Source organism: Esox lucius, chromosome 21 (assembly GCF_011004845.1).
Source record: "Esox lucius isolate fEsoLuc1 chromosome 21, fEsoLuc1.pri, whole genome shotgun sequence".
In the NCBI taxonomy this organism is placed as follows: Eukaryota; Metazoa; Chordata; class Actinopteri; order Esociformes; family Esocidae; genus Esox; species Esox lucius.
In genome coordinates this window covers 28,844,789-28,857,181 of record NC_047589.1, presented here as the reverse complement: position 1 = coordinate 28,857,181, position 12,393 = coordinate 28,844,789, and the positions used below count along the sequence as shown (strand labels likewise).

Here is a 12,393-nt window from a genome sequence, read left to right as displayed (position 1 = left end):
GGATGAGGAGGAAGAGAGAAATGGAAAGAGGGATGAGGAGGGAGAGAGAAAGGGAAAGAGGGATGAGGAGGAAGAGAGAAAAGGAAAGAGGGATGAGGAGGGAGAGAGAAAAGGAAAGAGGGATGAGGAGGGAGAGAGAAGCTGTGTGATCTTAGCTCGTGGGACTACGGATGGAAATTAGCCCTTGGCTATAATTTTTACATGCATGTACTCCATGTTTTGTTCATTAACATGCACTGTCCCAATCAAATAAAAGTAAAAAAAAAAAGAAATGGAAAGAGGGATGAGGAGGGAGAGAGAAAGAGAAAGAGGGATGAGGAGGGAGAGAAAGAGAGGGAGGGAGAGAAAGAGAGAAAAAAATAAGAAAAAAGAATAAGAGAGAGAGGTTTTAAAAAGGTCAAGAGAGCAGATAAATTACGGAAAATGACTCAGCGTTATTGAGTTTCCGTAACAACGACACTGTCCATCAAACAGGCCAGGCAACACGTGGTCACATGAAGGCGGGTGTTTCCCCTCCGCCACACGGCAACCGAAAGCCTAAACGCAGACGGCACACACATGGTACGCCGAAATTCCCTCAACGACATTGTGTCCCAAATGAAACACCGATCCCAAAACACATCCGGATGAGCGCTGGATAACACAGGGACGAGGAGCGGAGCCTAACCCCTAGGGATTCCTTAGGGAGGCGTGCAGTGAGTTTGGACGTGGAACCTCGGTGGTTCGGTGAACTAGGAACGGGCGGGACGTGATGCCCACCTCGGGCGTTGTGGCACGTAGCTAAACACGGTTGGCACGCAGAGAGTCGGGACGTCATTACACTCCTCAGACATACGTTTGGGTTCATTAGACAGGGACGTGATGAAGGATAAAGGAGAGAGTTGTTTTGCGAAAGTGCAGTAGGTTGCAACCTCAGCCCCGTCGCAGGCGTGCCAGAAGGAGTGGCCCAGGGCACATTACTCCACCCGGAAAAATCTGCCCATACATCCGAGGGAACGGGGGAATGGAGAGTGAGAGAGAGAGGTCAGGTCGATGTCCTAAATGGCACCCTACTCCCTTAATAGTACACTACTTCATACCAGGGCCTATTGGACCCGTCACCAGTGGTGCACTCTGACTCATTGGAGCTCTGAATACAATTTCCATCTCATTAGTCGAAGGGGCTGGCCGGCCAATCAGGGGAGTGTCCCAGGTGTATCCGAGCCAATGGAGCGTGAGGTAAAGCCGGTTTCGCACTCCATCACTGTGCCGACATGCTGAGTGCATTCAGCCAATCAGGCTGCTGCCCTGCTGCGCTGTTCTAGACCAATCACCTCGCTGGCGTGCTGTGTGTTCTGGGCGCCAGCAGGGTACAGGAGTGTGTGTGTGTGTTGTGGGTAATGATGCGGGAGTGTATGTATGGTGTACTGCGTGAATGTGTGTGTGTTTGTATAGTGTGTGTGTACTGTCTATATGTGTGTGTGGGGGTGTGTGTGCGAGGGAAAATGATGTTTTGTTAGGACTGTACAGCAGAAGACAACCTGCAGAGAGCTGCTCTAATGTCTCTGCTGTTTCCCCGTCAGGACAGGAACCTGACATTGGACAGGAACACAGGATGTAAAAACTGAATCATATCACCAAGTCAACAGATGCACCTGCAGTGTGTGTGTGTGTGTGTGTGTGTGTGTACTAACAGCTTGGACTGCAGAATTTGGATAACATTTTCAAACACTTGCTTGTAAACAACGTCGATAACCTCACCTCTAAAATGAGATCCTAGTAATTAAAGCCTACATAATAACAAGCTAACTGATTAAAACAACGAGTTAAGGTAAAAGTGCTTCGGAGGTAATGCTTATTACCGATTTCAAGGTACAGTCGGTGTCTAGAACATCGTAGTATATACTAATTCAATGTGAAGGCGTTTCCTACATTTGCTGTAATCTGGCAAACACTGAAGCGATATTTTGTCCCGTATCGAGTATGTTTTCAGGCTCTGACCTTGATGCTAAAACACTCCGTAACCATTAGGGGTGTAACGATCCATCTACTACATCGATGTATTGATTTATATTCGTATGATCCAACTACATCGATCTGTGCTCAGCAAGTTGGCCTTCCGGACGACATATATCGATCTAACATTGTTTTAAAATGTAATCAATCGATTGTATCGATACTAGGAAATAACCCATTGGATTTAAGCACGTCAGACTTTATATGAATGTTTTTTCTTAGCACTTTTAATGATAAAGGCGATAAACGTTACTCGATTCAGTCTGCCTATCCGTGACGTCATCGCCCCGCACCAGCAGCAGCGCAAAGACAACAAAACATAGCATGGCAGATGGCAGAGGAGAAGCCGACGAGCGAGAAATTATCAAGCCACCATTGCGGTCCAGTGTGTGGAAACATTTTGGCTTTTGCAAAGACGGGGATGTTCTAAATAAGTCGCTCGCTGTTTGTAGGATATGTAAAGGTCAAGTAAAGTACAAATCACGACAAATCTCTCCAACCACCTACTAAGGCGCCATGGGATTTCACACAACACCGACCATGTTGGTTGCACTTTATTCAAATAAAATGTGAATGCATTTGCCATTAATTGTTGTTTACTTGTTTGTTTATATCCATAATTAATTGATACCTGATTCCCTTACAAGAAACAACAGGAATCTAGGAAACTTCACCTGCACTGTCCAGTATCCAGGTATTTATTTCAGTCACACTGGTTGAATTTTTGGCTAAAAAGTTACTGAATCGATTTCAGGTCACTGAATTGTTTCGGATCGTATCGTTCTAAATGAACCATTATCGGCCTTGAATCGTATTGACAACCACGAATCGTGATACGAATCGAATCGTTACACCCCCAGTAACCATACTATTTTGCACGTGGGACAATATCTCGCAGGGTAGACATCTAGCTTACAGTAGATGTCTACCCTGGCCGTTACAGTGTGAACTCCAACACGGAAAAAATCATCAAGTATTTGAACAAAACAAGGTAAATGGCCAAGAAACAATGACCTACCAAAGGAGACACACATTATCTTGATGAATGTCTCGCCCTTCATCTTTCTGGGCGGCCGTCATTGTTCAGTCTGCGCCCGCTACTTCTGTTTGTTGTTGCATTCAATTGGGGACACAACCCTTTCAAAACCCCTTGTCTTCTATGGACAACAACAAGCCTGGACAAACAGCGGCGTACCACAACTTCAGCGGAGAACCGTCGAGAAAAACTGATCGGCTCATGTGACATGCATCTCAATCACATTATTTGGAACCCGAAAATTGCAGTTTGTGATTAAATATATTGCACATGTCCACTTCAAAAGTTTTGTTCATACTTTCGATTAATCGTGCATCCCTACAAACAGTCATACCTCAGCCTCTTGTGGTACTGTTTGGCCTTGTCCAGCGAGGCCGAGTTGATCTGGGCCTGATATTCCTCCACAGAAACGTTTTCCCTGTAGTAATATCCCTCCATACTCTCCAGCGCTGCAGAGAGGCAGAGTGAAAGATGGACATTAGATTAAGTTTGGGTGGTACACTCGTAAAAACCAGGCGCATCAAGTCATTTAGCCTGTCAACCAATCAGGTGGGTACCTTGGGTGAAGAGGACGGGGTAGATCTTGAAGCCCCCGCCCTTCCTGAGGCGCTGGGGCAGCTGGGAGAAGTAGAACGTCTCGAGGTGGAAGCAGACCTTCAGGGCCTGACGACACCCCTCCACCGTGTATGACATGGGCATGTCTGGGACAGAAGTCAATCAATGAATTGGTAATTGAATCAAAGAATCAGCCAATCAATCACTCAGGTGACCAATCAGAATGTAGGACATGGGTATATCAGGGAGAGACCGTGAGAATCCGGTCATGCAGCAGAAGACAATCCAACAGCAACAAGAAATGGCAAAAATTATGTAATGTTGATAATTCATGGATGTATTGTAGGGGTTGATACATAAAACGATTATATATTGTCATTATTATGATATTAGAGTTATTAGAAATACTGTTACTGTTATATTACAGGAGATAGACTCTGTGTACATACTTGCCACCAGCGGTTCTTTTTCAAAGTGTCTGAAATAGAAGGTGACTTTCTCCAGGTCCATCAGAGCTACTTGAGTGTCCTCCAGCATGGCCTGTTCATCTGACTGTGGAGAGAAACAACCAATCAATCCATCTATTAATTATCCTCCAACATGGCCTGTTCCTCTATCTGTAGAAACACAGTTTGTCTGTGTGTCTATGCAGTGTGTGTGTCTGTTTGTGTGTATGTGATTACTTCTCTCCCCAACATCCATTTCAACCTCCTCATAAACAAACAACAAGAAGACGATAACAGTAAACAATGTTGTCCCCATGGAAAATGCATCACCCTCTTGGGCCAAATTAGATATTGCATTTGTCTAACAAAACCTTTGTTGATTCTTATAGCTCTCTTCTAGTGTCAATCAATGTACTGTATATATCTCTAGATTAAGATGCAGTTATCACACAATAAGCCCAATGGTGTCTGACAAATTCTGTGGGTTAACTAGGTTTGTTTCCCTGAGCATGTGTGCCAAATTTGAGACAGTGCAATAGACTTAAAATAGGTGCTAAGTATAGAGTTAAGTGTTGTTCGTTATGAATGTTCTTACAAGTTTTTTCCCCTTAAGGGAGTTTTGCAACGTTTACCAAATATTCTGGAACACGTATAATACCAGAATGCTTGCCCATCTTTGATTCAGCACCCAATCCATGTACTTTATATACTCACAATGGACATGGGGAGTCAAACAGTTTTCTTTTTTTTATGCACCACACCTATGGAAATATTGATATATTGTGTGTATGTTTGGACAGAGACAGAGGTGTCTGATATATTGTGCGTATGTTTGCACGGAGACATTCACAGTCACCTCCCTGATGTTCTTGTGGCTGAGCTCTAACTCAGCTGACTGACTGACTGACTGATTGACCGGCTGGTTGGCTGATAGACAGGTTGTCTGGCTGAATAACTAACAGATAGCAGGACAGAACTGCCAAAAACAAAGCTAACCAACTGCCAAGCACCCTCAGCCCATGTGTGTGGGCAGGTTTACAAGGACTGGGATTGACACACACACACAAACACACACACACACACACACACACACACACAAACACACACATCACATTAGCCAACCCTTACTTCCTAACCTTTAGCCAACCTCCCCATTCTTTAGCTTCTCATCCAAAACACCTCCACTGTCACGGACTCCAATCCAATCCTGCTTTAAATAAAACGATATCCCCTTTTGGATTGGCAAAAAAGGCCAAATGCCCAGGACTCAATTTCTTTTAAATGTCAGCTACAGTATTTGTACCACGAAGGCGGTGTATATGTAATTATAAAAATATGAATATATTATTTTACAGCAGAAAATAATTGCTTTCTGAACGGCATTATTCCCTTTTTGACCCACCGGGGGCCAAAACTTGGCCTTGTTCATGTTTTTTTTTCGTGTGAGTGAAGTTAGCCTTTAAAGTGGAGCGTGGCTCTTTTCTCACTGACTTTCGGGAACAAACTATATGGCCATAGCACACGTAGCTAACTTCAGAGTTTGCCAATATCTGCAACTGTGCTCATTACGCACACATCTGGTCGTCTAAACTGAGTCCCAAATGCCACACTATTTGGTATAGGCCTTGGTCAAATGAAGAACTCTACAAAGTGTATAGAGTGCCATTTGGCAGCCTCTGGTAGAGCTTGGCATAATTACAGCCTTAGTTGGAGCTCAGGCTGTGGCACAAGCAGGAGTGCAGAATAGGGGGGCATGGCCGGCGTGGGTTTGTCTCATCGCCCTTCAGTCACTCATGGGGCGGGTCGGCTGAGGTAAAACGTTGGCTGAGGTGAAACGTTGGCTGAGGTGAAACGGCAGACGGGGCGCTTCTTCACCCGGCTCAGTGAAACATGCCAGCAGTGAAAAAGCAAAGCAATCTTGGCATGTTTCAGAAGGGGGCATGTCCTGATTTTCGACTCTCCCGAGCCGGTCTGAATTCCTGGGATGGGACGTGGTTATAACTGCAGACCTGACCCCACATAAAAGGGTGAAAAAAGGGTTAAATAGGAGAAAGCCACTCCGGACACGGAGTATGATCCAGCCCTGCCGTGTTCCAGGGGCGGAGTCGGCTACAAGGGCTGATGAACTCTGGAGGAGATGGGCTGCGGGGGGGGGGGGGGGGGGGTTGGATAGTCACACGCAGAGTCTCCTCATTAGAGGGGAGGACAAAGCTCCTCTGAGGGCAGACACGGCCCAGCGACTCAGCTGCTCAACTACGACGTCAACACCACAAATGAACCCACAGGCTCAATCCAAACTGACTGTCCAACCTCACGGACAAAGAGGAACAACAGGGTGGTTTTGCCTTTCTGGTTTTGCGGCACCACCGTTTCAGTGAGGAGGTTGAGGAGCTGAGGTGAGGAGACAAGGGGCGGTGTGGAGGGGAAGTTAGGAGGTTAGGTGAGAGGTGTGGACGGGAGGTGAAGCTTTATTGAATCTGGTACCATGCAGGGTATTATGAGGTATTGTGAATCTTTTTCAGGGGAAACACTAGTCTCAACACACAATACATCACTCCACCCCTCCCTCCCTCCACGCCTCCCTCCTTCCCTGCCTCCACCCCGCCCTGCCTCCCTCCATCCCAGTGACTCACCAGGTTGGGGGACAGAAGGGACTGGAAGTGGAGCAGCAGCCCAGCAGAGGATATCTGTTCCAGCCATCGTCGGCTAGCCTCCTGGGCCTCCTGGGCCTCCTGGGCCTCCTGGGTGTCTGGGGCCCCCGAGTCCGCCTCCCGGTCGGCTCCCTGGGCCTGAGAGGTCGAGAGGAAGGTTATACTAGGTGACAGGTACCAGGTTAAAGGTTAGGTGTGAATAGGTGTGTGTGCCTTCTCGACTGGTTAACCGTAACATGGTTTTGGACCATGGCTTTGGTGTCATAGTTTTGGTGTAACGGTTTTGGTATCACAGTGTCAATTTGGGTTTTTGCCTTGAAACAAACCCATGTGAATGAACAAATCAACATATCATCACTCCTCTAACTGAATAAGGTATGTTTGGATAAAAAAACAAGTTAAAATGATTTGTCTAGCTGAAAAAATGGCGATGTCAAGCCAAAAGTTTGTGAAACTCACACGCTTTCAAACACACACACACACACTTAGCATTCCTGTTTACCTGGTTGAGAGCAGCCATTAGATGTTGGGAGAAAGCACACACAGCTGCTACTAAGGACTGACAGAACACCATGTCTCTTCTCAACTGGATCTCTGAGTCTGGAGACGAAGGGAGGGAGGGAGGGAGGGAGGGAGGGAGGGGGAGGGAGGGAGGGAGGGGGAGGGAGGGGGAGGTGAATTGAGAAAGAAAAATGAGAGATATGTTTTGGTAATGTTGAGAACAGAAAGAAAGAGACATTCATTTCTTTTCAAAGTTGAAATTGAAATTGATTAACTTCTTGGGTCGGTCAAATCATCAATTATTTCTTTTCAGTGTAGAACCGTGGTCAATGTTCAAGGGAATTGAGTATTAAGTATTTAATCTAAAATACATGGGAGTCCAGATGCGGGTTCCGGAGTGGAAAATGATTGCCAAGACAGACCCATAATTTTCTGAAAACTGGCCCGCGATGCAAACTTAGGCTATCCACTCATTTCAAAATGGGATGAAGAAGAACCTGCAGAATTCATAATGAGCCATAAGGAAAAACTGCATTTTCTCCCACTGCTTTCTGCACAACATTATGAGCCATTCACTCCGTAACCTTGAGAGGTTGGGGGGTATTCAGCGTTTTTATAACACTGAGCTGTTTTTAAGTGTGCTGTAATTGGAAAAGTAAGGGCCATGTTCATAACAACAATGATGTGAGGATGATTTAGCTACTATTATCCTATGTGAGGATGATTTAGACAGGATGCTCTCATGTGAGGATGATTTAGCCAGTATAATCTTACAGTACGTGCGGATGACTTAGCCAGTATAATCTTACAGTATTCATTGAATCATTGTACGTGGGGATGATTTAGCCAGTATCATCCATCCTGTCGAGACAAAGAACCAAATCATGAGGACGTTCTTTGGGGGAGACCAACCTGTATACTGCAACAGCACCAGAAGCAATCGTGTCTTCACCTCTGAAAAGGTGAATGAAAAACCAAGGTCAAACTTACCAAACGTACTTTTTATTTTGTTAATGTTTTCACCTCGACACACTTTGTCTGAGCATGAATGTAGTCAAAGCTAAGTAGCCTCACACATTCTCATTTAATTATCGCCAGTGTGTGTGTGTGTGTGTGTGTGTATGTGTGTGTGTGTGTGTGTGTGTGTATATCTCACCCTCAACAAACTTGGCGATGGCCTGCGTAAGGGCTTGTACACTACTGGGGAGGTTCCATGGATCCTGTTTGACATGGAGGCGGAGCTTCTTGGTGCAATTCACCCTAGGATCCATCTCCTGTTGAAACTCTGTACACACACACACACACACACACACACACACATTTAACAAGCCCGATTTCTAAAAGATAGATAATGACGTTTTTACAGTGTGTGCATAACAATAGAGTTTAAAAATATGGAGCAAACCAGCCTGCGCCCCACAAATCAGCATTGCACCAACGCCCCCAAAAGAAACAGCTGCTAGCTGGGCCAGCCCTGCCCCTACACCTGACACCCCTTGGGAACTCATTAGAGGAGGCATTAGAGGAGGCTCCCAGGGGGCTGCTCGGGGGGGAGGCCAGAGCCAGGCAAGGCTGCATGATGGGGCAGGAAGACAGCCAGGAGATGGAGGGTGCCGGCTGCCAAAATGACAACCACCAGCCCCAATTCTGGCCAAGCCACCACCGGGACTCTGCCCCAGAGTTGTCATTTGAGTTGGATTTCACAGGCACCTCCTCCCCTCACCCTTCTAGTTTAGTTAATAAAACACCCTCCAGAGCCCTGAACACAGCCTCTGTGTCCTTTTCCTGTGCCTCCCCGTTACTGTTAATAAAACGCCCTCCAGAGCCCCGAACACAGCCTCTGTGTCCTTTTCCTGTGTCTCTCCCTCCAGAGCCCTGAACACAGCCTCTGTGTCCTTTTCCTGTGTCTCTCCCTCCAGAGCCCTGAACACAGCCTCTGTGTCCTTTTCCTGTGTCTCTCCCCGTTACTGTTAATAAAACGCCCTCCAGGGCCCTGAACAAACCCTCTGTGTCCTTCTCGTGTCTCTCCTCGTTACATAATTCACACTGGTGTTGAACACAACGAGCCAGCATTCTTAGAAAGTGGAAACCAGGAAATGAACCAAATATAAATAACAGTTAAATATGATGGGCATTTTAATTACGGCACTTATTTTTTGTACTTTTAATAATTTATTCACTTGAACTCACGCACATTCCTTCGGTCTGTGGCCTGTTTTCAATTAGCACTATGCTCCTCGTGAACTGTCCTGTAATAAACCTGTTAAATTTACTTCCTTCGTGAATTTATCTTGGTATTATTCAGGGTTTTTGCCGGGAGCATCAGAGAATCACTGTATAATTTCACTACCCTGTGAGAATCATGAGCGCAGTGGGGTCAGTCGATAGTGACTTTACGTGCCTGTTTACGATGTCACCAGATTGCTGCATGCTGCTGCATGGCATTCGTACCAAAATGTTTGTCTCGATAAAATAAAGGGGCGGTTTAGAAAAAAAATTACGTAACAATACCAAATCAATCTTTTTTTATTTCTATCTTTCTCTCTCCAGTTTGCAGCGGAAAGGAACAGCTCATAAAAAAAACTGTGGGAGTATTAAAACTTGATAAATGTAAACTGACAGTCCTATGTAGTATTGTGGGGATCATTGTCCTGAAGGCCCACGCTGGCGCTGCCTCATCTTCCTGAGTATCTTATCTCTATTATTATTATTTATGTAAATGTTGCTATTGTTATTATTACTCAATAAAATTATGAGTCATTCATGCTTTTAAATACAATAAATATTTACGTTTATTCAAATAAAATAAGGTCATCTTACACTAATACATATATCAATGGCACTGGCAACTGGAATATTTGAGGATTTGTTCTACTGTGTGTGTTTGGGGAAGGGGTGTTGGATGGGATATAATGGAGGAATGCACCACTTGTTAGATAATCCCAAACACACACTCAGACACACAGGAGACCTAAATCCTTAAATTCTCCAGTCCACATCCATGCTGTTACCACAGATACTAAGCCTATCTGCCTGGGCTTACAAGGGCTGACGACGACCAGACACATACATCAGAGAGGTAAAGAACCATGTGTTGAATACGTAGCATTGATCAAACACACACACAGACCATCTCTTCTGATCACTCTACCCTGGTGACAGAACTCGGTCATCTCTTGCGTTTATACAGGAAGAACAGTTCAGAGTGTTTTTTTCTCCCCAGCCACTAATTGGTCTTCAGACGAATCACGTCAGACCTTTTCACAAGATCTTTTGGCAGGGAGGATCTGATTGGTGGTATGTGAAACAAACATCAAAAAGTGTCTGCCTGCGTAAGGGCGGCTTCAGATGGAAGTTAGGATAGGATCTGTGTAGCTCCACACGCACAAACCTGAACACACACACAAACACACACACAGACACATACACAGGAAGTAGCAGAGCTCTGATTGAGGCTGCAGTGTTATCTGAGCACACTGTTTCTTCTGTAGATCCTTTTTCTTTAGTAGGAGGAAGCGGGGGTGGGGGGGCTCTCAAATGCACTGTTAGACCCCTGCTAAAACCCTGCACAAATCAACCAGGAAAAGGAAGGCAGACAAAGGAAGGCATGTGAGATGAAAGGATCGTGGTGAAAAGGCAGAGGGATGGATTCTAGGGAGATTGAGAGACACAGGGAAAGAGACAGAGACAGTGGGTTAGAGTGACAGAGAGATACAGGGAAAGAGACAGAGACAGTGGGTTAGAGTGACAGAGAGATAGAGGGAAAGAGACAGACAGTGGGTTAGAGTGACAGAGAGAAAGAGGGAAAGAGACAGAGACAGTGGGTTAGAGTGACAGAGAGATAGAGGGAAAGAGACAGAGACAGTGGGTTAGAGTGACAGAGAGATAGAGGGAAAGAGACAGAGACAGTGGGTTAGAGTGACAAAGAGATAGAGGGAAAGAGACAGAGACAGTGGGTTAGAGTGACAGAGAGATAGAGGGAAAGAGACAAAGAGACAGTGGTTTAGAGTGACAGAGAGATAGAGGGAAAGAGACAGAGACAGTGGGTTAGAGTGACAGAGAGATAGAGGGAAAGAGACAAAGAGACAGTGGGTTAGAGTGACAGAGAGATAGAGGGAAAGAGACAGAGACAGTGGGTTAGAGTGACAGAGAGATACAGGGAAAGAGACACAGACAGTGGGTTAGAGTGACAGAGAGATAGAGGGAAAGAGATAGAAAGAGACAAAAGAGAGGGATTGTGAGAGAGTGAGAAATACAGATGTAAAGAGAAACGAGAGATAAGTAAACAGAGGGGGGAAAAAGAGTATTGAGTTTTTCCTTCTGCAGTTGAAAGGCAAACCTCCCTCCCGATTGATGTACGATCTGGCTTTAGGTCCCGGGAACCATGTAGTTCCAGTCCGACTGCTACACACACAGTGTTGGCATGCCAACGTCATGATGTGACAGTGGTCTATGATTCTGAACCAGCCATAGCAACAGTGACAAGAAGCTGCCAATGGGTGAGTTTCTGGTGTCTCATTTCAGCTGGGTGTAACTGATTATAACTGTAACTGTGTTTGTACTGTGATATGTTACGTCAAGACTCACCTACGCTAATAAGGCTAGAACTATGTTGGCTAACAGCCAGACCAAAAATTTCAGGCACAACAATTGTGCAAATGTATTGTAGTTTTCAATCAGAATCTAAGACCAAATACAGAAAGGTGCCCTGTAGATGACATTGACACTTCCTTCACGGAACTGGAGTTAAGTGAGTGATGAGATTAAACAAAACACACAATCTTTCTCCTACTTAGCAGAGGGCAGATTCAGAGTTGTTTCTATTTCAATCCCACCAATAAGGAGCTACTTGTAACTTGAAATCACACACATTTCTTGGATTTCAATTTGGTTTACGTTACTCAGTTGTGTTCATTAACACCATATGAAGACGCTAAAGGCAATTAAATGTATTATGGTAGCAGAGACATTGAAAAAACATGTTTTTAGTGATAAAGCGATTCTCAATAGTTGTTTAGGGGAAATGGCACCCAGAAAAAGCCAGGGTGCCATTTGGGACATCTTTACCTTGAAGTCCTCTTCCAGGTGTGAAACACTTGGTCTGCTCAAAGGCCTTGGTCACCACCTCTCCTCTCAGTAGGCTGGTGATGGACTCCACCTGAAGACCACAGAGACAGACAGACCCAGAGTCAGAAAGACACAGAAACAG

General features: G+C 45.3%; 1 protein-coding gene across 1 annotated transcript in view; it reads right to left on the bottom strand.

Moving 5' to 3' along the window:
* Window positions 1-12,393, bottom strand: part of prex2 (phosphatidylinositol-3,4,5-trisphosphate-dependent Rac exchange factor 2) — a 135,114-nt gene that overhangs the window by 27,326 nt on the left and 95,395 nt on the right. Inside the window, exons 29-36 of the mRNA XM_034289308.1 lie at window positions 12,252-12,342; window positions 8,341-8,469; window positions 8,097-8,138; window positions 7,186-7,283; window positions 6,666-6,821; window positions 4,036-4,138; window positions 3,589-3,732; window positions 3,366-3,480 (exon numbers count right to left, since the gene is read on the bottom strand). Of these exons, the coding sequence (XP_034145199.1) occupies window positions 3,366-3,480; window positions 3,589-3,732; window positions 4,036-4,138; window positions 6,666-6,821; window positions 7,186-7,283; window positions 8,097-8,138; window positions 8,341-8,469; window positions 12,252-12,342 (878 nt within the window). The remainder of the gene's footprint in view (window positions 1-3,365; window positions 3,481-3,588; window positions 3,733-4,035; window positions 4,139-6,665; window positions 6,822-7,185; window positions 7,284-8,096; window positions 8,139-8,340; window positions 8,470-12,251; window positions 12,343-12,393) is intronic.